General features: G+C 40.2%; 2 protein-coding genes across 9 annotated transcripts in view; one reads left to right on the forward strand and one right to left on the reverse strand.

Annotated features, from left to right (window-relative positions):
* The first annotated feature begins 319 nt into the window (after positions 1-319).
* On the forward strand, positions 320-2,606 carry cfap300 (cilia and flagella associated protein 300). The gene is made up of 7 exons (XM_044172191.1): positions 320-565; positions 717-798; positions 1,047-1,119; positions 1,257-1,414; positions 1,499-1,671; positions 1,829-1,895; positions 2,327-2,606. Exons 1-7 carry the CDS (start codon positions 456-458, stop codon positions 2,456-2,458), a joined length of 795 nt encoding a protein of 264 aa, XP_044028126.1. The 5' UTR covers positions 320-455; the 3' UTR covers positions 2,459-2,606.
* A 540-nt stretch (positions 2,607-3,146) lies between these two features.
* LOC122864656 (potassium voltage-gated channel subfamily KQT member 4) overlaps positions 3,147-27,046 on the reverse strand; it is a 56,320-nt gene continuing 32,420 nt past the window's right edge. The window contains exons 2-15 of one of the 8 annotated variants that reach the window (XM_044172188.1): positions 24,099-24,189; positions 22,597-22,723; positions 22,248-22,423; positions 21,476-21,601; positions 20,547-20,657; positions 20,340-20,435; positions 20,125-20,213; positions 18,870-18,890; positions 18,193-18,249; positions 16,053-16,279; positions 15,868-15,967; positions 8,058-8,189; positions 7,046-7,184; positions 3,147-6,586 (exon numbers count right to left, since the gene is read on the reverse strand). In XM_044172188.1, coding sequence (XP_044028123.1) covers positions 6,383-6,586; positions 7,046-7,184; positions 8,058-8,189; positions 15,868-15,967; positions 16,053-16,279; positions 18,193-18,249; positions 18,870-18,890; positions 20,125-20,213; positions 20,340-20,435; positions 20,547-20,657; positions 21,476-21,601; positions 22,248-22,423; positions 22,597-22,723; positions 24,099-24,189 — 1,696 coding nt within the window. In that variant the 3' untranslated portion in view covers positions 3,147-6,382. Of the gene's footprint in view, positions 6,587-7,045; positions 7,185-8,057; positions 8,190-15,867; positions 15,968-16,052; positions 16,283-18,192; positions 18,250-18,869; positions 18,891-19,302; positions 19,429-20,124; positions 20,214-20,339; positions 20,436-20,546; positions 20,658-21,475; positions 21,602-22,247; positions 22,424-22,596; positions 22,724-24,098; positions 24,190-27,046 lie in introns of all 8 variants that reach the window. The other 7 variants (XM_044172187.1, XM_044172183.1, XM_044172182.1 and 4 more) reach the window with 7 other exon arrangements.

Raw genomic sequence — 27,046 nt, forward strand, 5'->3', positions numbered from 1 at the left:
CTCTCTGGTGGCTGTGAAGACATGTCGCCTGTCGCAGATCAACGTTTATTTACCCTGGTAGATGGAGGTGGTTCGATAAATTGACAGTGAGTTAAATAAAGAGACTTCTGAGGACAAAAAGACGACACCAACTATGCAAAATTAAAATAGAACTCAAATAAACTCGACGCTAGCTTTTATAATAAAATAATGTTCTAGCCACGAGCGTGGACGTTACCAGCGTCCGTTGTCTAGGCAACAAGTACACGAATCTTCTGCGATGGGGGAAATGCGACATAAACCACTCCGTCATCATTCCGTGCAACCGGAACAAACCGTCCAGACCAGACGCTCATTGGCTGTTAGTGAGCACACCTGCTGCTGATTGGCCTGTAAACGCCTACAAACATGTTTGTGAACACGAGCGGGTCTTCGCTGTTTTTGTGCTGCTAACAACAACCAAAGAAAGAGTAAACATGGCAGGAGAGAAATGCGCGTTTGAGCAAACTTTTTCTTTTAGTCCTCTTCCCTCCAAGAAGTTCTCCTTCCTACAGGACAAAGACACTTTAGCACTATTAATGAAATGGTGATTTTATAAATTTAGCTAACCTAAAAACTTGATAAAGTGTTTAAGTTATCTGCTTCTTTGTGTCAGTCGAGTTTCCGTTAGCTGCGGTGTCCTGGTTGTACAATATATTCGCCTTTAAACAGGTAATGGATGTGTGTGTTCATTTCAGGTCCATGCTCCGGAGGGTTTCAGCTCAGTCTTACAGCTTTGACCAGAGCTTTTACCCTTACAACAGTGACAAGTTTGCACTGGTAAAGTATAATAAATTAGGTTACTAACTAATAGTCTGAAATTACAGTATAACCACTGACTAATTAAGTGATGCTTAACCATTTTTAATCCCGTAGTGATTGATGTGTTTTACCTATTTTCTTACACTAGAAAAACATGTTTGATGGCTGGGTTTTTTAGAGAGCAATTACTGGTTGTCTGTTTTGATAAAGTGTCTTCTTGTTTTCGATCATAGTTGAATGCTCTTGATGTCACTCTGTATATGCAGTGTTTCTTCAGAGATCCTGATGTGGTAACCAGCCTGTCCAGACAGATGAAGGCTGGAGCCTGGGTGCCTCTTGGTATGTCATGTCCCCCAGAAATCCTTTCATCACTGATAGCAGGAAATTGATCTCATCTGCTGGACAATATTTGCAGTCAAATCTCGGTGGAATGTTTTTGACTTCTGTGCGTGTTTTTGTGTGTGTGTTTGTTGTAGACAAGCAGGTCGTGTCTGTAGATGTGGAGCCTGTACCGTGCACTAAGGTCTCCATGGAGTTGTTTGACCCAATCTACTCCTGTGGGATCGTGAGGCCCTCTGGACATGTAGTTAAATGCTATCATGATGTCTACCCCGACTATGATGAACTCAGACAGGTCACTTTCTCTTTTCTCATCTGTCTGTCTGTCTTTATCTATCTTTTTTTGACATGGAGTCCAAGTCTTCCTCTGTTCCTCCAGATGTTGCAGGAAGAGGACTCTGAGCACTACTACGTGGTTGGGCGAGAGGAGCGAGGAGAGTTTCTGTTTCGCCTCTTCAAACACCTGTGTTTCGGAGGAGCGCTCTGTCAGTACGAAGACACCATTGATCCTTACATCAGCACCACAAAGCACATCTACAAAGACCTGATCAGGTGGGCAGATTCTGACCATCTTTGCTGTCATGCTTGAATCCATGCTGTCCAACAATATAAACACTTCCACGGTTATTAATCAGGTTTACCTACAGCTCCATTATTAGGTACGTAATGATCTAATAATGACATTGTAATTCTACCTTTTACTATGTAGTGTTCAGAAGGATCCAGAGACTAAGAAGATCAGTGTTGTCTCCACAGTCCTCAAAGTCTGTGCCTATGTAAGTGTCTGTTTGTGCATACCAGTGCATGTATGTTATTTGAGAAAAAAATTCATTGGATTGTTGTGACTTCTAATTGGCTGATGATTCAAAGCCACTGTAAGATACCTGATAAAACATTTATGTATTTACATTGATACAGATCACAAACAGTGTTACTTGGTCAACATATATTGTTAAACTATTCTTATAATTAGGAATAATAATAATAAGGAATCATCATGGCTGCACTGCTTTGTTGATGCTCTATTTAAAGAGATTGCAATATCACAGACTGCAGCCAATAAACTGCCAAGAAGTACGTTATTAACAGTGGAACAGTTGCATTTCCTAATTGAATTGCACATTTCATAGCTTTCCTTCACACAGACAAGAGGCTTACTTGAATTCTCCTTATAATTTACACACATTGTATGATTTATCCTCTGTAGGATGAATCTGGGCGGTGTTTCCCCGGACGACGAGAGGAGGAACAGACGTTTGCCTATTTGATTGTCGACCCCTTCAAACGACACGTCACTTTGTTCTGCCACTGCTATGGTGTGGGAAACTTCATATTGTGACAGCGAAGAAGTGGATCTTGTCCTGTAGAACTTTTTAGACTGCTGTATGTACAAACACAGGTGCTCAAATTAGGAGCCATACAGCTCTCCTCCTTTACTGTTGTGAGAAATTTGATTAAAATCATTCAAATAAAGAGCACACCAGGAAGCAGTCGCAGTGGACGCAGTGAATTCCCAGTTTGAGTTACAAAGGAGAAAGAATAATTATTTTGTTTTGTTAAAGTATGTATAGTTAATTAATTTTTTTTTAAAACAGCCTTAAAAATGACTCTGTGCCTGATTTACAGGCCATGTTGGATCCTAATACTAATGGTAATTTAAACAGTTATTACTGTTCGAGCTAAATGTTGGTAAACTCAACAAGACAATGAACCAGTTGAACATAAGATAAGATGATGATTTTGGTCTATCTTTCACTTTTGAATTATGTGAATTTAGAAATCAATTTTTGAAAAATAATTCTAATAATTCTACCACATTCTTGACACAGGAATTACTTAAATCATCTTTGTAAAGTAACTCTTTTTAATATTTTACGAACTTACAAATTTCTTGGGTATGTTCAAATATTTTTGAATTTTGCCACCTCATATCAACCCCTGCAATAGAAGCCTGTCATTCTGTAAATGTCATACATTACACAGTATTGATTGGAATAGTTGAGACAAAAAAGAGACCAAAGTTAACATACAGTCCAAAGAGCTTTATTGAAACAAATAAATTAATAAGTTAGTCAAGTGAGCTAATTTTATTTTCAGCAGATACACATTTCGTATCACTTTAAAAATCAAATAGAGGTGTGCATTAGATTAGAAAATAAAATAAGCGCCATGTTTCATCAACCAGTAGCTACATCAATTGGAATTGGAAGACTTTGTTGGCTTAGCATTTTGCTTATTGCTTTGATCAGTTTGTGTTTCATTTTAACAACAGTTCCAATACCTAAGAGAGCAGTTAAAGGGCAACGAGCTGGAATGTAAAATGGCAGCAAGTCAGTGAATGGATGGATGGTAGTGCATTATGAAGAAGAACAGAGTGAAAAAGAGAAAAGGGAACGTGCAGATTGAGTCATGCATAGCATTCAGTCAGTTACACAATCAGTTACAGTTTCTCATACTTGATTTTCTAGACTAGCGCCCCCTAGTGGCCTCAGAGGTAGTTGTGTGGAAGCCATATTCCTCTATGTGACATGCTTATGAAAGGACACATGCCTGCAGAGTTTCTGTGACAGTACAAATGTCCATGCCTCCAGATCTGACTGGTGCTAAAATACAGTAAGGGTGTCGATGCGAAGAGGTCCTGGTAGAGTTACAGTGAATATATTAAACATACAGTAATATTCTTAGAAAATATCAAAGGTTTGCAGCACCCTAAAATTACATGTTCACAACAATTTTGATGGTGTTGCTTTAGTTAGATCAAGGTTTGGCAAAAAAAAGAAAAAGAAAACATGGCTATCCTCATGTGAGACCCCTATGAAACACTGTTCTCTTCAGAGCAACATTAATATTTAAGTTTGAGACAGAAGGCCGCACCATATCAGTTACAGAACGAGGACATAGAAGGCACAGGTCATTTCCTTTCATGTCTTGTCTCAAGACTTTACAGGAGACATCCTTAAGTTTTTTTTTTTCTTCTAACACTGGGGCCACCACTAACAACAACATGCAATACAGTGGTCTCACATAATACATTTTCATGAAGCTCAACATTTCAGGTGACAATGAAGTGACACAGCACTGTTTAGTCTAATAATGCCTCTAATAAATAGGCATCTCTGCTATGATTTAGGCCAAAGAATAAAGCTACCTGGCTTTTCTCTATGAAATGAATGCAAAAATTGTATGATGCCAAAAGCAAGCTCTGTAGTGCCATTTTATTGCTCACGGCAGCAAGAGCATCAGATCATAAATAGATCAAAATAGACAGAGCAATGAAGTACATTCACTATTTGAAGTCTGTGCTTGGCTTGAATGGAAAAGTGGAGCACCTGAGTCAACTGGCTTGACTGAACCAAATATATGAATCACTTGCAGGGACAGAAGAACTGTTTTCACTGGCCAAATACAGTATGGTGAATGTTTTTTTAGTTGGAGCTGGCAGCAATTATCTGATGACATTAAAAAAATATACATGTGAGCTCTGCAAGTTGTGAGTGTGAACCTGATCAGCTGTGTGTAGTTACAGTTGTGTCATCCATGATTCAACTTGACAGAAATGCTACATTTATTTAAAGATCATATCTAACTGAATTAAATATATTAACTTAAATCCTACATTCACTTTAATAACCAAAATCATTTTTTTTAAACATAGAAAGTTGCCATTATAGGTTACACAAAATCAAGTGCATGAACATAAGTACAGTAAAGAAATCAAAACAAAAAGATAAAATTGTACAAGAAAAAAACGTGTTATATTTATCAAGTGCCAAAGAATTTAAGTAAAGGAATTGCTTTCATTGTGTATATGTGTGTGTGTTGCATGTGTGTGCATTTGCGCACTCTCCAGTTTTGTCCCCAAGCACAGAGCATTTACTGTACATCAAACATCTCCAAGAAAGAACCAGAAAAGACAGCAGAGAGTAAAGTGTCACTAACACCTATGGGTGGTGACTGGAACCCAACCCTGAGCACTGTCTGTTTGTAGTGAAGCTGTAAGGCTGGAACCATTTCCTAAGACACGTGCATTCATGAGGATAATGGCCTGGAATTCATGCGTTAGACCTGGACGCCTTACAGATTGTTTAAAACTGGCCAAAAAGTCTCTACATCGTCTCCACAGCTGCTGACTGCAAGAGCACATAGCATTTGATGACTGTAAGAGATAGAACTATCCTCCTGTAAGAAAGATTGTGAAGTATTATTGACTGCCGGAACCTGCTGACTTGGTAAACCTGACCTGTGAGTGGATGAGGAGCAGTGCAGAAAATGTGACATAAATGTCTAAATTCTGACTGAGGATCAGTGAGGTTTTATCTACAGGACTGGTCTAAGGAACATGCATGTCTGGACAGGTGGGCTGCAAGACAGAGAAGTTTAAAGGGCATGTTAAAAACACAAAGTTAGGTTACTGAAATACTCAAAAAGCTACAGTAGCCTTTGCAAAGAAGGGATTTTGGACCTGTGAAAGGACACGCTGGCTCTATTAGATACTAAATACGTAGGAACACTCCACACTTGAATGCCAGGCAAACAGAGCATAATATCTTGGGTTTTGTTTTTTTTGCAAGTGGGCTTGTTGTGGAGACGAGGGAATGGAGATGAAAACAAATAACAATGTACAGTACACATCAGCCACTCCAACACATTGTTCCAGCTCTGTTTTCATGTGACACGTTTGGGCAATTAAAGCAGGATTCGCAAATTAAGAACTCCCTTGTTTGGGTGGGAAGGTGTACCATCAGTTGATTCAAGCAGCCATAAAAAAAAAAGAAAAGAAATGATGAGGAAAAAAGACAAGATTTCTCCAAAGATTTAGAAAAATGCAAAGCTTAAAGTCTTTGATTATCTACAGTTGGAGCTTTAAAATAGGCATAGATATATAGCATGAGGAGAGTGGGTGAAAGTGTTTCAGTATTCAAGTCATAGTTGTTCTTGTGTCCTCTCTTCATCTCCATCTTCATCTAGTGGGTTGAGAGGCGTGTGCGGTGAGCAGCTTTGGCTGAGGCTCCGTGTCAGGTGGAGCCATCTTGTGGCCTCTGTCTGTATCAGCTCTGGAAACACATTCACTTCAGGAAAAAAAAAGAGGCGAGGGTACAGATTTGAGATGGAGGGGTAAAAATCATCCCAGACAGATATGAAATTAAGTGAAGAGAGAGACATTAAGATTGGGCAGCTCCAAGTGAGGACTCAGCCGTAGGAAGATGTACTGTAAAGGGTTTGTGTCTGTGTTCGAACAGCTCCAAGACTGCTCAGCTCACTGTCATTCCAAGTTGCCGCTCTCAGACTGGGAGATGTTGAGCGTGTTGGCGGAGGGGAAGAGGTCTCTTTGGTCCGTGGGGCTGTGGTAGTCAGATGTCAGGTCCGGGTCCAAGAGGGAGGACAGGGTGAAGTGGGATGAGCCTTTCTTTAGGCACTGGGAGTAGAAGTTGAGCAGAAGGTCCAGCTTGTTCTCTATAGACTGTACCTGAACAAACACACACAGACTGGAATGTGGCAAGCATCTTTGACACTGTTGTCATTGGTCTTTCTAAGGAGATGAAACATGTTCCCAGAGTTTTCTGTCCATGTTCTAAGCTAAATGGGTATCTAGTAACATTGGAACACCTCGTCATTTGTTAGCATTCAAAAACAGCATATCTCATGAGTCTTAGCCATTAGCTGTCAAATCCTCTTAGGCGCTGTAGAAAAGAAAGACTGATGAAAGAAAAGTTAGTTGAACAGGGACTTCAGCTCTTAAATGCTAAATTACATCATTTCCTGCTAACAGTTTATTGCACTTTGTGTACTTTTTATGGCACCTTTTTAAGACCTACCAGAGTGAATGAAAGCAATCTATTGATATTCTGCAACTGATGTATAAACACGTTTATATAGAGAACACAGTTCCACAAATGCTATATAAATCAAACTCCTCCTCTTTTACCTGTTTCTCCACCTTGACTACACGACCCATCATGCTTAGCTCATCCAGTGGGTCCAGTTCTGGCGGTGTCTTCTCTCCCTTTTCAGGGCGTGCCTTCTTATCAGTCTGGACGGCTCCTCGCCCAATTATCTGGTCCACCCTTTTACACAAAAACAACAGATTACAATAAATATGATGAAGACTTGATGATGAGGACATTTAAACTCTTTTTATTGATTTGGCATAAACTTAAAGAAATACTTCAACATTTTGGGGAATATGCTTATTTCACCACTAAAGCTTACTAATTAACATTTAATTATTGAATAAAAATGAGTTTAATTGGTACAAAATGAAATGTAAAAACAACAAGTTGTAATTTTTTTATGTACAGAACTGTATCTCTTGGCTGGGAGCATAGTCTGAGCTTGTTGCCAGGCAACCCAACTTTGACAACAAGACTCCAGGAAGTCACTGTTCCCGGCCAAGAAATAGTCCAGCACATAAACCCCCATGAATCCTCAACGTGTCATTTTTACATTAGGTTTTTGTACAGATTAAACAAACGAGATACAACATAGTAATTAGTGAGCTTTAGAGGTGCTGGTAGGTGGATGTTAGACAGAGTCAGACTAGCGGTTTCCAGCTAGTTTCCAGTTTCTTTATGCTAAGCTAAGCTAACAGGCTGCTGGCTGTAGCTTCACATTTACCGCATAGACATAACAAGTGGTATTGATCTTCTTATGTAACTCTTGGCAAGAAAGTGAATAAGTGTTTTTCCCAAATTGTCAAACCTTCCATTAACAAGGTAGGTTGTGCAGGCATACAAGAAAGTGAACTTAAACAATATTTTGAATGAGAAGAAGGAGAAGAAGTACAAAGAGCAAAAAATTATCATGGCACGATCCCTCAAAGGAACCTATACCTCTTCCCCAAACACAGAATTTGAAAGATTTCTTTAACTCAGCTTTTTTTTTTCAACAATGCAGTTTTCAAGCAACAGAGCAGTACTGATTATATCCGTGAAGCCTACCGCATCTGCAGGCTCTTGATACGGCCCAGCATATCCAGGTGTCCAGCAGAGTACTGCTCTATGACGTCCTTCACATCGTACGGACGCAGCGTCTCCTTAAACTTCCTCTTGGCCACAAGGAACTTTAAGATCCTACACAAGTACACAAACACACCAGACCCACTGTTATCACTCCTCTGAGCACCTTTAAAGAGCCTCACACTGCACATCCACATATATGGACGTACAGTAAACCTTTGGAAAAATGCATCAGCAGGACAGCTATCAAACGATGCGAGAGACCCTCAGAATAACAAGATTAATTACAGTCAGAGTGACCTTATCATTCACAAACAGACCCGTAAAGAGAGCAGAGTCACCCCCCTACTAAACCATGCGGATATATTGCGATGATGACGACAACTCTCAGAGACATTTGCTTATCAGTACTTGCCGTTTCAGCAATTAGCACAAATCTGCAGATGGTAATGGGTAACACACACACACACACACAAACCTCTATCAGAGCTTTCCCCTGTTTCTGCCCTTTTGTCAGTATGACAGCCATGTTGGTGCCACTGGTGGAGTACAGCTGCTCCCACTCCCAGTGCACACAGCTCATCATCACCACTCACATCCCATTGTGGGGGAATCACACCGGGGAATGTTGACCCAGCACTTCTGCACCCGGCGATCACATCACTGACAACATCCTCTGCCAGAGTCGGTCAGGTTGGACGTCATGTTGGAGGGAGTGGAGGATGTGTAAGAGATAATGGGAAGGGAGCGGAGGAAAGTTTAAGCATATGTGTGTGTGTGAGCCTGGCTTTCTGTGTTGGGTGGGTCATTCACTTCCCTTCTTATCACTTAGGCAGCTTAGAGACGCTGGCTCCGCAGAAGGTCTGGAAACACCAAATGTAAGCAAGACAAAATATACACACTCAGGCTGTCATCTCACCCTGTGATGGATTGCGTTACAAGTCAAGCTGGGAGAGACGAAGGAGTGAGAGAGAGAGAGAGAGAGAGAGCGGGAGGGCAAGGAAGGAGGAATTCTTTTTTATGAGGGAATCCTATCTCACACAACCAGACGTCTAAGTCCTATAATACTCCCACTTGCCTTCACAGGAGGAAGAAAAGAAATCACATCAAAGGTCTGGGAAGCGGAAGATCAGAAACACTCAGCTGTTCTGAGACAATGTCACACACACATATCTGTGTTACAGAACCATACACACATGCACATAAACAAAAATATAATGCCACAAATGCATACAGCTACACGCACTCATGGTCAGAAGTATGTAGACACTAGCACAACTACACACACATGGGCTGAGCAGGAGCAAGTGACATCTGAACTCGAGAGAGGGGTCAGTTTCTGAAATAACGACTGTAACCTTTGTTGAGGTCTGCAGTGCTTGCATTTACAGCAGCCACATACAGCGCACAGTTTTGTGTCATGACCAGTGCTGACACAATCAAGAAGAGAAGGTGTGAGGGAAGGAGAAGAGGAGCGAGAGGAGGAGGAGTGGTGGTCTACAGCTGGTGTCGTCAGCGCACTCTTCCCCCTCATGCAGCACTGTTTCTTGATGACTCCTGTGTTTTTTTTGGTATTTTTACAGGCAGCCTTTTCTTATTTTGCAGGTAGATGCAGATTTTTTTGCCAGGGTGGGTCTCAGGTGTGGGTAAAAGAAAAGGTTGGGGAAAAGGGGGCGGGGGCTTGTGATTTGGATCCTCCAAGGGTTTCTTGAAAATGCTGACTCTCTTTCTCTGTCGATGAAATGGCTCTCATAATACATGGTCAGGTTTTAGTGTGGCCCCCACTTCCCCCAGAAAACTTCCAGCTACAGTGCAACAGTCACTGGCAGTGGTACAGTACAGCTGGCACGGCTCACTGAAAGATATTATACCTTCCTAATGTTAGGAAGTTGAGACGTGACAACACAGCAATGATTGGAGGAACAGGAAGTGTCGTCTTTGCCCCAAAATGCTTGCGTAGCTAGTCCAAATATTTTTGCAAGTCAGCAAAGGTGGATCCCTGATAGTCTCCAATGGCAAGGTTTTATCTGTGACTTAAAAATGACTGTTATGCTGACACGAATCCTAGGTGGGCCAACCAGGGTGAGCCACTGCAGGGGCAAGTCTGATTCTTCGCCAGATTAGACTACCTACCGGCTAAGTGAACAAAATCTAACGCACAAGCTACAGTATGTGTATTCAATCATTTTTACAGAGAAATATACTGCGTAAACATTATACGAGTTTAAAAAGATTACAGCTGAAACGCCACAAAAACCAATGACGATGACTAAAGATGAAATGGTTCTAAATAGTAAGCATGTCCGAACTATTTATTTAATAAAGGAGGAGCTTCATCCAAGACTGCAAACGTGCAGAAAGTTTGTGTTTTGTGCAGTAATGGATTTGTGCATGAGGAGAGTCACAGTAGAGAGAGCACAGAAAGATATCAGGCATCGTTTTCCCATCCTCCTCCTCTCGCTCCCTCTACCTCCCTCCGTACATAAACAGAACACTGTAACCATTTATTCAAGCAGCCAGGCACTGATAAACCACATGTATCTCTCTAAAGTGAAGTCTCAGCACTAAGGCCTTCTGCAAAATTCTGTGTTTCACAGACATCAATCATGAACCTCGCTAAGACGCTGCGTGAGTATTTGTGTGTGTGTGTTAACACAGTGAAGCACCTGCTGTTTACACACCTGCAATAGGAACTCCCTCTCTTCTATTGTCTGCAGGAGAGCAGCTGAGGTCAGAGCTATCTGCTGAGTGCAAACCCGAGGAGACATCATATAATGCCCTATCAGTGGCAGAAAGATAGCAAACAATAATATATCATGCTGCATCCCAGGATCGGAAAATATCTACCTGCTATATATCAACAAAGAAGAAACCTTCAGTTTAAGTGTTATCACAGCACCAGGTTCCGACAGTTGACTATGTACTTAAACATTATTGCAATAAGAGGCTACTAACCTACAAGGGTAACAAGATAATGATTTTCCCGGATCTGCCTCCCTCCGAGGTAAAACGTAGAGCCACTTTCAAGGAAGTAAAGGAGCTCCTGCACTGCTGTCAAGACACGAATTTCGGGATACTTTATCCCGCAAAACTTAGGATCGCCTCTCCACATGGAGACAAAACGTCCAATGACCCAGCCGCTGCCAAAGACTATGTTAAGAGACCTTCTTCCGGATCAGAAACATATGGCTGACAGATAAGTACTCTCTTAAAACTTACCTAAGGTTAATCACAATATGGACCAGTACAGATTGTGACAATGATCATGGGGCTTGCAAAACAGTTCAAAACCCACCCCGATGTATATTTGTAAACTATCTGAAATAATAGAGGTTTTGATCTGGGTAATTTATAATAGGGATGGACAGGCCTAAACAATATTCTATTTATTATTAATTATACAAAAAGACGACAAATAAGATGGAGATAAATAGAATAATAGAGTAGGGTTAAGATTAGTTTTAATTTTTTCTTTACTTTCAGTTTCTTAGTTAACCCTAAAAGCTCATTTGATGTGGACTTAATGCTACACCCCACCAGAAACAACTTTCTTCTGTCCATTTACTATTATTATTATTGATTTCATTTTTGTTTATTTATTTGTTTGTTTAATGTTCTCTCCTTCCCTGTTTTGCCTATTCAGTCACATATTTGGATGCTTATTCATAAAGTTCCTGTATTTTCTACTTTCAATTGCTATTTCTCTTCTGCAGTTATTTTATTTTTATACAACTATTCAAGTGGACATTGTATGAGATATATAGCATAATTTACGATTAAGAATTTTACAGTGGTGTTTTCTGTGTGGAACCATACAAAAAGTTAAGTCTAGTGAGGTTAAGTGTGAGGTTGTAAAGCTCCTTTTCGCATGTTAAGTTATAGCTCATATACGGGTTGGGTGGGGGCGAACTCCTGTTTGGGGGGAGACCATATGTTATGCATATAGTCTGTTTTTGTTTCTTTTTGTTGTCTATGAGATTTTTTTACATTATTGCTGATCTTTTTTAGCACACATTTTCCTTTATATGACATATTTCCACCAACTGACTGGTTATGACTACTGCTAGCAATCTAACTCCTAAGGCTAAGGACACAGCCTCAGAGCCCATTTGACAACAGTGAATACAGTACCGAGGTGATTTACTGAGGCTCCTACCAGGACTCCGGGGATGACAAAGACACAACGTGTTAAGAGAGGCAGCGACAGCGTGTAGAGCCAGAATATTTTTCACATCTAATGCGGTGGATTAATGATTTATTTCAACCAAACCAGAGTTGGTGATTGTTGTAACAGTTTAAAGACTTAACCAAGACGGTTTTGGTGAGTTTTATTTTGTTTCTGTTTGAATGAAGTGTGTTTTGCATTGAGTTAACAAGGCAGTCTTAGTTCGGTGAAAGAGAGAAACGTGAATTCAGAAGGTGTACGGTTGTATTTTTCTGTTTAATAAGGAAAATAGGTGTACGAATATTTCCTTTCTTGACATTTTGTGAGTTTATTTTGTTTATTTATTATAAGTTTGTATCTCTGCAGACCTGAGCCTTTGAGAGGCCGTGGTAACTGTCAAAAATTTTTAAGTCTTTTTAATCAGTGACTTACAATCCACTGTCAGTCAAAAACTAATTTCACCAATACGCCGCCTGAATCAGTTGTCAATCACTTTTTAATTCAGCGAATCATAGCATTATAAGGAGGGAGGTACACAAACAACTCATGCTCCATTGTACCAGACAACTTTTCAACTAGCTAGCATGGTAGCTAGCTGTGCTAGAATATAGTAACTTTCACCACTGCTCATTTTAGAAAGGCCACCACAAGAAAATGTGTTCTTTGTTTAGATTATCAAACGAACAATGGATCATAGATGTTTGTTTCTGCGTTCCAGCATTAGCTAGCGAGCCATCATTTTCCCAGGATCATGCCTGGTGGGCGGGGAAGGGTTCATGGTTCCATTTATCACATCAAGTCTTCCAGGTAGTAATGGGACACATGGGTCATTTTGTCCACAGAGTATTTTCCAAAAAGTCTTGGGGATCATCAAGACTTTTGGGAAAATACTCTGTGGACAAAAATTTTACTTTTCGGAAGGTGTGTGTCCCATTATATCTCGCGTAAAAGTAACACCGCATTTCAGAACCAACAGTAAAATATGGTGGTGGTAGTGTGATGGTCTGGGGCTGTTTTGCTGCTTCAGGACCTGGAAGACTTGCTGTGATAAATGGAACCATGAAAACCCCTGAAGGGTTCTGCAGCAGGACAATGATCCAAAACACACCAGCAAGTCCACCTCTGAATGGCTGAAGAAGAACAAAATGAAGACTTTGGAGTGGTCTAGTCAAAGTCCTGACCTGAACCCTATTGAGATGCTGTGGCATGACCTTAAAAAGGCAGTTCACGCTCGAAAGCCCTCCAATGTGGCTGAATTACAACAATTCTGCAAAGATGAGTGGGCCAAAATTCCTCCACAGCGCTGTAAAAGACTCATTGCAAGTTATTGCAAATGCTTGATTGCAGTTGTTGCTGCTAAGGGTGGCCCAACCAGTTATTAGGTTTAGGTGGCAATCACTTTTTCACACAGGGCCATGTAGGTTTGGATTTTGTTTTCCCTTAATAATAACAACCTCCATTTAAAAAATTCATTTTGTGTTTACTTGTGTTATATTTGACTAATATTTAAATTTATTTGATGATCTGAAACATTTAAGTGTGACAAACATGCAAAAAAATAAGAAATCAGGAAGGGGGCAAACACTTTTTCACACCACTGTATGTGGTAACCCTATGGGACATCTACACAAAAACAGAAGGTTGTGTATTTTTGCATTTTACACATCATGATTAATTACTAATTATTGTAACTGCAGTATAGATTTGCCAACAGAGCATTTCTTAACACACACTGTCCATGGATTATGATCATGAACTAGTTTACATATGCAGTGTCATTGTCATGACACAATGACAGCATTCAGTATCAATATCAGCAATGCTTTTAATCAATTGTTATTACAGTTGTCCTTGTCTAAACTGAACAATATCATTTGTTTCTGTACAGTCGTAATGTACTGTGATCCTCCATCTGTACAGTATTTGTGTGTGTGTGTGTGTGTGTGTGTGTGTACTCTGTAATAAGCCACCCTGTCACGCCACCTTATACATGACCGGCCTGAATGAGCCAGGCTTCCTGAGCAACAAGGTCACACGTGGGAACTAACCCTGCCCGCAGGAGGGCTCAGTTACCTCTCCCAAGTGAACATTTCTACTCCGTCAGCTGATTCTGCACACGTCAGCGCCTAAATGCAGAAGCAGCAAGTTCACCCATTAATGCAGGCTGTAAATACCATGAAAGGGGCCCATGGTCTGAATACACATGCACAGTTTGTTTGTTTCATCTGACCTTATTTGACCTTATCATAGTGACCTTATTCTATCAATGACCAGAGGCGCAGCAGCTCCAGCTCGTACCTTAAGGAGCCTAGTCAGTATACCTCGAAACACAAGCTTTTACTGCCCAAAAAGCCCTTGGCTAAAGGTTTTCATATTTGAATACAGTTGAACCCTTTAATGATACCCTCTATTGTTTGGCAGAGCACATTTTGAGTTGTGATATCTTGTTGAAAAATTTGTTGGATTTGACTGAGCCATCTTTAGCACTTGGCTGAAGTATTTTAGGTCCAACAAAATCCCTGGGGGCCCCTGTGGTGTTCAGAACCAGACCTTTTCAGGTGGCAGAACAATCACTCTTGACATGTGGCCTGTTTATGAAGGTTTTTCATGTAGGTCAATTGCAAAGGGCTTATTGAACATAAGTATGTAAATCCATAGTCCAAGAAAAGGCTGGTGACTTTGTAATAACTTTTTAAAAACATTTTCTAGTAATCAGTAGAGATGTCCATTGCTGTAATGGTAAAGATAGTATTGCTGACAATTGTTTAACCAAGCTGGTAACACTTTACTGTAACCTCCCTATTTAGCATTTATAAACACTATACAAATATTTAATAAATGGTTTGTAACAAAGAATAATGTAGTTTTACAAAGATATAAGGACATTTTCAGTGTTTATTAACGTATCAACAACTAATAACTGCTCCTATGAAGACATATTACATATTACAACTGTGTTTTACTGTATTGTCATTAATTATGTTTATACACCAGTGTCCACTTATGGGCGATCACAGGAGGAGTTATAGTTGTTAACAAATACATTAATTATCACTTATATTTGCTTACAACTATATTATAGTGTGTTAATATAGGTGTTAATATAAAGGTTAATATACTACATATGAATGCTAAAGGTTGGTAGGGTGGAATCCATTGTCCAAAAAACGGTTGCACCAAAATACAAATGAGCAGGTCTGATCTAGTTCCACAAAGACAGAACTGCATGTAATATGACATTTTGTAAATTTTTTATTTTGTTTATTCTTTTTTTTTTACATGTTTCATGTGTATGTTATATGTACATTTTTTTAGTTATTGAGTTTCAGACACTGTTCTTGTTCATAAAAAGAGATGTTTCATTAAAGATGTGTTTTATTTCACTTTAACTACTACTGTAGATGGACATTTCAACTGTTTGGTAGAGGCTCATAATTTAAGTTAGTTGGGGAAAAAAATATTATTTTGTAGTTAGTGCCCAAAGGAACAAAAAAAATTCCCATTGCTTTTTGCTGGATAGGACCATAAAAGGGTTGAAGAAGAACCACCGTATGTGTACAGCTTTTCCACAATAAAAATGTTCTCCACTGTATGTATAACTAATATACTGTTGATAGCAGGACTCACCTGACAGCCCGTATGAGTGTCTTCACTGCTGGGATTACCTCTTCCATGGCCACGTCACAATATGGTTTGTCTTCCACGCTGTCCTCCCCGACCCCCTCCACTGAGTCAAGACAGAGGGAGGGACGTTATTATGCAGAAATTATCCCTCTGAGTGAAAAGTGTTTGAATATGTGTGTGTTGCCTACCATCAGCAGGTGGACGTGGTTTGAGGCGAAGGGAGGTGCGAAAACGTGTGCGGTCATTAAAGCTCCAGCTCTTCTGGACCTTCCCTGGGCTGGTGGCCTCTGGGACGTTCTCCTGGCTGGGAGAATGGCGGACACTGGAGCCCGGGGGTAGCGGTGACGCCTTGTTCCGAATGGTTTGGGATGATCGGGAATTGTTCATCCTGATCCGATCCCGGAAACCCATTTTACTGCTGACAGTGAAGATAAAATAGTGAAACATCTGTACCCACAATTTTCTTTTCGGATCAAGACAGGCACTGGGTTTTTCTTAATCATTACAATGTCCATGCCTTTGACCTTAATGGAAAGCTAAGCTATGTTATCCGGGCAGTTTAGGGAAGCAGCAGAAGGGCAGCCTGAGCTTGTTAGAAAAGAGATTGTTAGTAATAGTGAATTAACACAAAAAATATGGCCTCTGACTTTTATAACAATAATCACAGAGACTCCTTAACAAACAAACAAAAAAGGGACACAAACAGACATTTACATTTAGTCTCAGTCAAGGACAGACTAGCTGAATTATCATGGAGGCAGTTTGACCACAGGGACCCACTCAATATTGCTAAAAACTGATTCCCTGTGGATTTGCTTATTTACTGTGCCTATCATAGCACCTGATTCAGCAAAATCAGACTGAAACCTGATTCAAGACTTGCAGTAGTGCTGGGATGGTGGAAAATGTTCCACCCAGCATCAGAATAAAGACACGCTTCCTTAATCCCATCAACGGAGTGAATAAGCATCAAAATATCGGCTTCAAAGCACAGCTGCACAAAAGGTGTCTCATTAAGTACTCTATACCACTCACCACAACCCAAGGCAGGCCAGTATATGAGGTCATCTGTTTATAAGAGGAAAGGTATTTGGCAGCTATTCTCTCCAACAGACTTAATCCTAACGCTGCTGTTATAGCATGCTCTTGAGGCCGCTCCTTTTCTATAGCCACTTACATGTTACACACTGTCACGGATCCATAAGGCAATGCAAACATCATGCACCACAGAGCAATTCCAGCCCAGCCGTTCACTCCCACATTTCTTTTATGATGATATTTGTTGTGCGTGTGTTATAGTCGGCCATTTAAATTAAAATTTAAATAGTTAAGGGATGTTAGTGGAAACAGCATTTCATACAAGGAAGCTGAAATGCTTCAGGTAGACTGGAGGAAATGGGGAAGATGGAGTGAAAGCCTTTGCATGCTGTTGGGAGCAGAAGTAAATGATTTGGATGCATTCAGGACCATAAACTTCACTGAATCTTTCCAAAACATTGGAAGAATATCGCATGCAAACAGAAACATTTTAGCACTTAAAAACCTTTTAAAAATACAGCACAAACACACTGATTTTGTACAAAGGTTACATGACTAATCTGAAACAGGAAAGCATGCTGAATGATTTAAACCCTCTCTCCAAGAAGACGCTATAAATGAGCCAAACAACTGAATTGAAAACATAAAGCAAGTCAAGAGCGGGGCAATTCTTTTGACTTCAGCTCTAATTTGGGAAAAGCTGTTGCTTCTTTTTGAGTGAATATTTTCATCAGAGACGTCTGATGAAACATCTGATGTTAGCTAAAAAGAAACGTGTATTTTTGTCCCATTGTCATAAACCATCAGGGATTTCTGTTGTGTTTTCAACACATGGTTTATCATGACGGTCAAGCCAAATTAAGCAAAATCAGCCCTAGTTTCGCCAGCGCATAAGACCAAGCTGGAGAAACATCCTTTCAGGAAAGAGGAGCACAGCATTTGTTATCAGTGAAGGATTCCCTCAAGCATTTGTGGACCAGAGTATAGTGCCTGTTTGCAGTATTTAATTGTTAAGTGCAGGATATGGTTGAAAATAAGACACATATCATGGCATCTGCTACTGCGGGCAATTTTAATTTAGCTAATTCTTCTTTATGAAACTCACAAACTGAATGGTTTGATGCTTTAACAATAATGAAACATTTAGCAAACCACTGCACCAGTCCACAAACTTTTGAGTGTTTCAAGCAAGATGAGCAGGATGTGCACATTAAAGGAGGAGTAAGAGTGGTGTTATTAATTTGGTGGCGTTTTAGCGTGCCCCGTGCATAGGCTTGTTGCCGTGGATACCTCTGCTTGCGGCCAGCGTGAATCCGGAAGAGACCCCGTTTTTTAGAAAGGAGCTGACTGAGGAGACACACAAGGCAGAGGGAGAGAGGGTGAGGGGAAGAGAGGAGTGGAAGAAGGGAGGGGGGTGAAGGAGGACAAGAAGTTCTGGGACACAACCTGGGTACATGGTGAACCCGTGAGGATAAAACGTAGCAAAGGAAAAACCAGGGAGAGGGTGTGAGGCGGAGGGGTGAGGTGTAACATCTCAATAGTCCAAATAGCCCTTTCCTTTCCTGATCTTGTTGCCTTACCTAAAACTGGAAAATATACTTCTGAGAGGCAGTTTTGGATTATTGAGACACACTCAGTGAGAAGTGAGGAGGTGGGTTTGAAGGATCATGCAAAAGTAGTAGGTAATGTTTCACCTGAGTATATTCATCAAGACAGCCCATTAAACATCATGGTGTGACAGCAGCTCCTCAAATCGAAGACATTTCTACCAGCAAAACTTGTATTATTCAGTAATTCATTCACTAATGTGCTTCTGTCATCTAATACATGCATATGTCCATAAGTCCCTTTATTACCCTGGCGTTTAAGGTTTATGCTAAAGAAGTTATTAATCTAATGCAGCAAATCCGCTCTAACTGTGAATACCCTTTAATCAGCAAGCACAGCTCTTGACTTGAATAACAAACCTGCATGGAACTTCTGCCTTCCTGAGAACAGATGAAGGATGGAGGATGGGTGGCATGGAAAAGATACGATGGAAATAAAGGGAAAGAAAGAGGAAGACAGGAAGAGGCAACCAGTGAGTGAACAGCGGGAGGCGGTGGAGATGGCAAGAGTATGAGCTAAGCAGACAAAGATGCAGAGAAGCAGGGGGGCCCGCAACACAGTGGTCTCAGATCAGCATTAGTGAAACATTGTTAGATACACAACACATCCATGCAGAAAGCTCCAGAAGCAGTCAGCCTTGATTTTCTTTGTACACCTGTTGAATGTATTGTTCTAAGTCCCTGTTGTTACTGTTTTGATTGTGTTTGGGTGTGAATGAGCATGAGTGTAGGTAGACTTTGGGCCACCTGTCTGGATGTACTGTGAGGCTGTGAGAGGTGGCGGGGTGCGTACCTGTCCCCCGACAGGTAGGGGGCACTGTAGGGCCGCAGCCCAGACAGCAGCGTGTGGTAGGAGTTGTGGAGAACCTTCTTGGTGTTACGCTGTCGCTGGAGGTGACTGAACAGTAGCGTCAGTTCTCTGACACCCCACGTGCACAAATAAACACACAAAAAAAAACACATGACAAATGAACAAAAAACAACCAAATATGAAAAACTCACAAAAAGGCCAAACCAATGGTCCAAACGCTCAAAAGAAGAGGGATACTTGAGAGAAATAACATGAAAATTTGAATTTAAGATATTGTGAAAGTATAAGTATAAGATATAAGTGAAAGTTTTGACTTGATGTTGTTTCTATTTGTTTCTCATGTTCCCCTCCTTTTAAGCAATTACAAATTAGTCAAATTAATACGTAAATGCAAAATATAAGAAACCACTGCGTAGAACAAAAGTGATGAAGATGTAATTGAATAGTGGTGGCAGAAGCATTTGAAAGGGCTGGGCCCAAGTTATATTTAAAATACTAATTTTAAAATGAAAGGATACACCATTCCTATTTACTTAAACCACCACTGCACAAATCTAACTTAAAAGGGTTCTTGATGGACAAAAAGTAGCATTTGTGATATAGCATGTGCTGTGTATATGAATGTATGGGCAGGGACTAAACAAAGTATCACTAAATATTGTACACAACTCACTATTTTGTGATGCGACTCTCAAATCTCTGTCTGCATTTATTACAACACTTCAAACAAATGACCAAAGACAACCACAGATTTCTGATGGTTGAATCCACTCAGAGCTGAACATGACTGATGGCAGTTCCTACCTGAACGAAGGCAACATGCTGTCATAGAAGTACCATGTAGCTGTTAGATACGAGTGTTTGGCATCTGTAGAGTAGAGACGCCATGCAGCCTGAAGAGGGACACAAATGCACAACACAGAAACACAACATGAGAGTTAACCTGACTCTGTACTTGACTGTGAATTTATTACACATCATATTAAAACAGCCTTAACGACTCTCACTGTGGCCATTACCTGTATCAGGTTGGCAGCAGGCATCCTCCTCTTCTCAAAGTGCTTCTGCCGGTGCTGCTCTTGAACCTTCAAGGCAAAGCCTGAGCCCAGAATACCCTGGGGTCAGAGGTCAAATCAAAGTCAGGAGTGCAACTCTGACTGGGTCTGAGAAGAGCCATTAACAGGGTTGTGAGTAAATATATAGATGTGAATATACAGGAGACTTACTGCGGGCAGGGCAAAGAAGGAGACCCCCAGAAGAGCGAAGCCGGCAGCTAGGAGCCGTCCCTGCCAGGTACGAGGGGTCTTATCCCCATAGCCAATAGTGGTTAGAGTTATCTGGAGGGGACAACAAAATGTAAACTGTATCAGGCTGACACACTGCACTGGGACACAAGACATGCATTCTCTTGTGTTTATTTCCAGACACAGCAATTTGTGTGTGTTTTATATCTTATATTTAATTCTATTTATCTAGCACACCAGCTAAAGTTATTCACAGAACATACACTACACCCTACACAATATTTTGTATGAAACTACAGCTGATTTACACCTGTCATTTCTGTCATTTTAAGTCTACAGGAATATTTTGTCACATGTTTTGTGACATGTCCACATGTCGTACATTTTTTTTAATCATGTCACTGTAAATGAGTGTTAGCTGAGCTCTTGAAAATTGTCTATAATCCTACTCCATGACTGTGATTCTCATATCAATCTGACATTTACACAACAGAAAAGGTCATTTTATGGTTTCACTGCTGATCAGAAAACAATCTTAAGGGGTTCCCTGGCAGCTTAAAATCCTAGATTACTGCTGATATCTGTATACAATTACTTTGGATAAATATTCTGCTGACTATATATGTAGTAAATCTGGAAAGCTTGACAACTGAACAACACTCAGTTCTTGACTGTTGACACCTGGCAATCCCTCTGAATGGACATCATAAACCTTATATATTAAAACTGAAAACCAAACACATTCCCAGCAGTCTTATGCTTATTATGCACCTCTTGTTTGTAGTACCTACTGTCATCTTGTTTCTTATCTGTATCTTTTTGTTAATGAGACAATTTTGATGACAAAAGTAAAATATTATTTCTTCAGCCACAGAGACCCTGTGTGCCTGTGTGTATTATGTAGTACTCACAGTGCCCCACCAGAGGGAGTCTGCATAGGTGTTGAAGTCTGTATTGACATCTTTCTCTGCCAGGTAGACGAGGAAGGAGGCAAAGATCAAGACCAAGAAACCTATGTACCAGGCCGTAATCAACTCCTGAGAGAGAGACAGAGAGGAGGTATCAATCACGCCTGTCAGCAGCAGAAACAGCATCTTTACCATCATAATCCCTGCTGTCATTACTGTATCACTATCATCATTATTGGCTAAATTCCCATCATCATCACATTTGGCTTCCACTTTGACTTGGCTGCACGGTTCTGCTTAGACAGCTGATTCATCATCATCATCATCATCATCATCATCATCATCATCATCATCATCATCACCACCAGCGTCTAACTGTGATCTGCAGCTGATCGGTGGGTGTCAGCACAAAAACTAACAACTAATTGCCAAAAATGAGCAGCTAAAGTGGAATTTGGTGTTTGAGGGCAGTGAATGTAATCAAGTAACAGCTGGTCATCAGTAGACTCACCACATATTCCCCAGCACTGAGAGGTATTAAGTTATCATGACCATCATCACCTGCCTTTTAATAACTCTCTCCATCCCTCAACCTCCTAACCTCGTATAATAATCCATATAAACTGTATGTGGCTACCATGCATTAGTATACTTTGAATTTTCAATGTCTGCACAACTAACCAATGTCTATAAATCATTCTCAAATATAAAGCAGAGAAAGTGCATTTTTGTAATAGACTGTGTGTAAAAAGGGGACTATATTTAGCTTTCCCACCTTGCTGTGAGCGTAAACCACTGAGCCCAGGAGTTTCCAGGTGCCTCCACGTCGGTCCATACGAACCATACGCAAGATCTGTAGGAAGCGCATGCTACGCAGGGCTGACGTGGCAAAGATGTTGCCCTGCGTCCCTGCTGCTATCACTGCCAATGATGCCACAAATACTATGAAGTCTATGGGGAAGACGTTCAGAGAGAAAACATAGAGAGAAGAGGTGAAGTCATTATGAGTTGATAAGATTTAACAATTTTTTACACTCAAGACTTTGACATAGGACTTTGACGTGGGTTTGTGTCCTGTTCACACACACACACACACACACACACACACACACACACACACTAACCTATGACACAGAAGGGCTTCCTGGCAAATCTCAGCCGTCCCTGCCATCCACGGTATCTGCAGCAACAGCCAGCCGCCCAGATCCTGATGAAGTACTCCAACCCAAACACCACGATCATCACAAACTCCTACAAACCACACACACACACACACACACACACACACAGGTCAGTAACATACAGCAGCCAAGTGAGCGTAGTGTTTGACAGATCACCCCAACAAATGTATTCCCCACCTACCCACAAACCTTTTTTTGTATGTATGTACATAATGTCATTATGTAAGTCAAAATGATATGCAGTTGAGTGTGACATTCTGTCATTTCATAGTTTTTCCATAAAATCATGTGTAGCCATTGTTTAGCATTTGTATCAATTTCTCAAAAGAAAAGCGTCCCCTAAACAAAACATCCAAGTCATTAATTTTATTTATATTGGTGTTTATGGATATCTTAATCTATTTAGTCGATTTCAAGACAAAAAAATCCATTCAAATTGTTCTCATTCTGCAGTATATCAGCTTGGCATCTGTGTACATCCTGTCAGTGTTGAAAGGGAGGGGGGACGGTACACTGTGCGAGATCTCTGAATCATATTCTGAACAACAAAATATGTGAAACAGTCGGGACAAAAAATAGGCAAACATCAATGTGTATATTGCAGCATGAAAAGTTAAAAAGCACACAGTGTGTCATGTGTGATAAACAGTGAAGTTGGGAGGTCTATTTTCCAATCTTAACAATAGCACATGAACACACCTCCCCACACTGCGGACAACCACTCATCATTTCTCAATCTGTGGGAAACACTGATAACTGATGTGTATATTCTTCACATGATTTACATGCTTTATACTCATAACATTATAATTTTTATTGACTTGGCTGGTAAAATGTAAGTTCAACGCTTAAATTGATTTTATTTTATAAAAGATTCAATTAAAAGATGAAGTTATACCATAACAGTCGCAGCCTATTAACATGCTACTCTGTCAGTCTTCTCTTTATCTCTTTGTCTTTCTTTCAGGTTTTTACTGTACAGGCAGTTTAAGGTGCGTTGAACCAATCTGTCATAAGAGATAATGCTTGTGTAAGTAAAGTCCACTAATGGCTGATTGCCTGCTAATGGCTGGGTGAATGATCGAAAGAGTGAAGAGAGGGCATGTGAAAGTTAAGGGTCCGACCATTAAATAGCACGTAAAGATGAGCAAGGTGGGAAGACAGAGGGGATGGAGAGAGGACAAGTCAGGAGCACAGAGGAAGAGGGGACATTATGGGATAGCTATTAGGATTAGTGGATCATGTCTGTGATTTCCTGCCCAGTCAACAACACCTGAATCCTCCCACCTGCTTACATGGCTGTTGTGCCTCCACTGGCAAACAAATAAACACGTACGCAAGCAAATACGGATACACTGCAGTAAGTGAGATGCATAAAAGGACAGCGTATGAAAATGGATGCTGATGTAGTCATATGTGTGTGTACGAGAGGGGAGGGGTCTTACCAGGATGAAGAGGCCTTGGTTGGCGAACTTCTGGTGGTCGGGGATGGTGGAGAACACAGACAACACTAAGCAGCTGAACACCAGCAGAAAACTGAAACACATAATCACACACAGGTCAGTAAACACATTTCAAAACACACACATCAGAAATAAGAACACTCTTTGGGTAAGTCTCGGGTTACATTAATCCCTTCAGAGAAAAAAGAAATGGACTAAATAAAACTCATTAAAATATGCTTAGTTCACTTTCTGAGTGATTAACCAGCAGAGAAAAACAAAACTGCAAATAAGCAGGAAAAGATTTGTTGATCCTTAACATAATACAAGCACAGCATGCCAAGTCATGTATGGTCAGTGGCACAAGAATCAGAGTTTAGTTGTTTTATGTTAATGAATGTACAGTTTAAAAGAAATAACAATACTAATATACAGTAGTTATTATTTTCAACACACTCAATCTGAACATTTACTGTGTTTGGTTTCTTGCCAACTACATTTGAGTGCTGTTAAACTTATTCAAATGATTCTTCCTGCAAAAAACCCTGAATACCCAAAGACAGGATGATAGGCCGCATCTATAGATGTGCTGAAGTAATTTACTCTTGTCAGTTAAAGTGTTAAGCAACATGTTAACTTGCTACTTTTAACAGACATGGCCAGCAGTATGTCTGCTGGAGTATAAAAGTGTACTGTACTGTAAGATGATTGGTATTATAGCACTTCCTTCAAAGGAAGACTGGGACCCTGCAGCTCTGCTGGGACAAAAATTACTGTTCCCCAGAAGTAATGGCCTTAGACTACTTAAAGAACTACTTCAAAATAAAAACACAATATAAATTCTGGTAAATTGTGTCTCGTGTTCGAGGTGCTCTCATGTTAATATAAACACTTCGTCTCTTTCACAACACTGGAGAAGTGAGAAGTCTCTAGACAATCTCCATCATTAACTGGGGTTCAAGACGAGACAGAGACGAGCACATCATTTTTGCTTCTGTTGAGGAACGCACTGTCCAACACCTCTTTAAATTACCAAAACTATGATCACATACATTTCTCGTTCATACTCACAGACAACTATTACATTCAGGATGTGAATTCCTCTTTTAGAAGAAAAATGAAAGATGTGAGCGTTCCCTCATGATCAAATCTTTTTAGGAACAGGTTACAAACTACATGTCAAATAGCAAGTATTCCTTCCTGTTCAAAAAATGTCCCTCACTAAGGATGATTATTAACTTTAACTTCAAAGTAAAAACATTTATGTTTTAAAATGGTGTGCTGCTGAGAAGAAAAATGTTGGCACTTATGTGGTAACCGCCACACTGTGTCCCACTTAACCAGTGGAAAAAGTTATTGTTAGATGTTGTTTCAGTGGAACTGTCGACAGCAAGATTAAAAGAAGCTACAGTATAACCAGACAGCAGAGAGGTGGAATTTGATTTCAGATAAAGTTTGGAAATATTGCCCATGTTGTATTTTCATTATCTGTCAATCATCCATACTGTTTTATGTTATCTTTTATAATTTGTTTTCATTTCTTTCATGTTCACATTAATTTTGTAAGAAGCATGTAAGATGATGGGTAGCAGGGGCTCCTGGTAGTTGGTGGAAAGTGGGAAAGAGGGGTTAACTCAAAAGAAAAGATCACTGAGGGCAGGCTGGAGAATAATACTGGTTGTAATTGGTAAAAAATATATATATTATTACTGTAAACATCATAGGTTAGGTTCAGTAACTTTATTTAATCAGGCAGTCTCATTAAGATCAAGAGACACCTGAGAACAAAAAACAACCAGCATTCAAGAAACAATATAAAGTTAGAAAATCAGCAATAAAGTAACAAAAATAACTATTAAAAACAAGAGTTATAAGAAACATCATAACACAACATAATTAAGCTTTAAAATGTGTTTGTTTCCTATGATTAATAATGCAGCAGCTAGAAGATAAAGGCTCCCTTTTTCCTTTATTTTGTATCATGACATACTTGTACAAAACCTCTTTTTTTGTGACTAAAAACATGGTCACGAAAATAAATACTTTGCATGTTATGCCCAAATTGCCAAATGCCCATCTTGAGGCAAGCAGAGGACACACAAGAAACACAAGGAGAGGAGAGCTCGCAGGGATGGGGAGGATATGGTGGCTGACTATGACACAAATGCTGCTTCATTAACATGAGACTGAAAATATACTGTTTCAGTAAGCCATATTTATGAAACTGTTCAAACGGAGCTCACCACACTGAGATGACCTTAACAGTTTTGATGACTGAGTAGTACCATAAGTTACACTTCAGTTAAATACGCTTTAGCTTAGATTAGTTTGATGATCATTACAACGGCTGACAAGGCAGTCAGAACCCTAATAGACCCCTGAAAATATACTGTATATTGTACTGTATACTGTGTGTTGGTCGTTCCCAAAAGTTTGCTGGCTTTATCCATCAAACTCCTCGTGTATGACACCTTTACTGCAGCTCACTGACAAGAACCAAAGCACCTTAACAATATATCTGTGGCCTGAGAATTATTGTACAACAACATGCTTGGTAAAAAAAAAAAAAAGAGCTGAGAGAGAGACAGAAGCACAGCAGCACTGCCTGCCCTCTATGCCATGTGAACAGCGAACAGCAAGGCAGGATTAGCCAGGTGGCAGCTGCTGGTCCAGCTGGTCTAGATGTCAGAGCCCAAAGTTAGAGAACACTTGTTGGACACACTAAACCAATTCTCATGGTCTCACACAATGGTGCCCTTTCTCTTCAATTAGTAATGCGATCAACAGGTCTCTCACCGGGCTAATGTGTGTGAAATGAAATGCATTTTAAGCACATTAAAAAGCTGCTTAAAAATAGGTGCAAGTCAGACAACAAAGCAGTGGTGGACAGCTGCTGCTGAGAAACAAACAAATACTGGACTATATTATCTATAAAATCTTAATTATTGATT

This window comes from Siniperca chuatsi, linkage group LG17, assembly GCF_020085105.1.
Source record: "Siniperca chuatsi isolate FFG_IHB_CAS linkage group LG17, ASM2008510v1, whole genome shotgun sequence".
NCBI lineage: Eukaryota > Metazoa > Chordata > Actinopteri > Centrarchiformes > Sinipercidae > Siniperca > Siniperca chuatsi.

Coding starts and splice junctions, on each gene's coding strand:
- cfap300 (XM_044172191.1), top strand. CDS start 456: ATGGCAGGAGAGAAATGCGCGTTTGAGCAAACTTTTTCTTTTAGTCCT. Junction 799..1,046: donor ACAGTGACAAGTTTGCACTG/GTAAAGTATAAT, acceptor CTGTATATGCAG/TGTTTCTTCAGAGATCCTGA. Junction 1,120..1,256: donor TGGAGCCTGGGTGCCTCTTG/GTATGTCATGTC, acceptor TGTTTGTTGTAG/ACAAGCAGGTCGTGTCTGTA.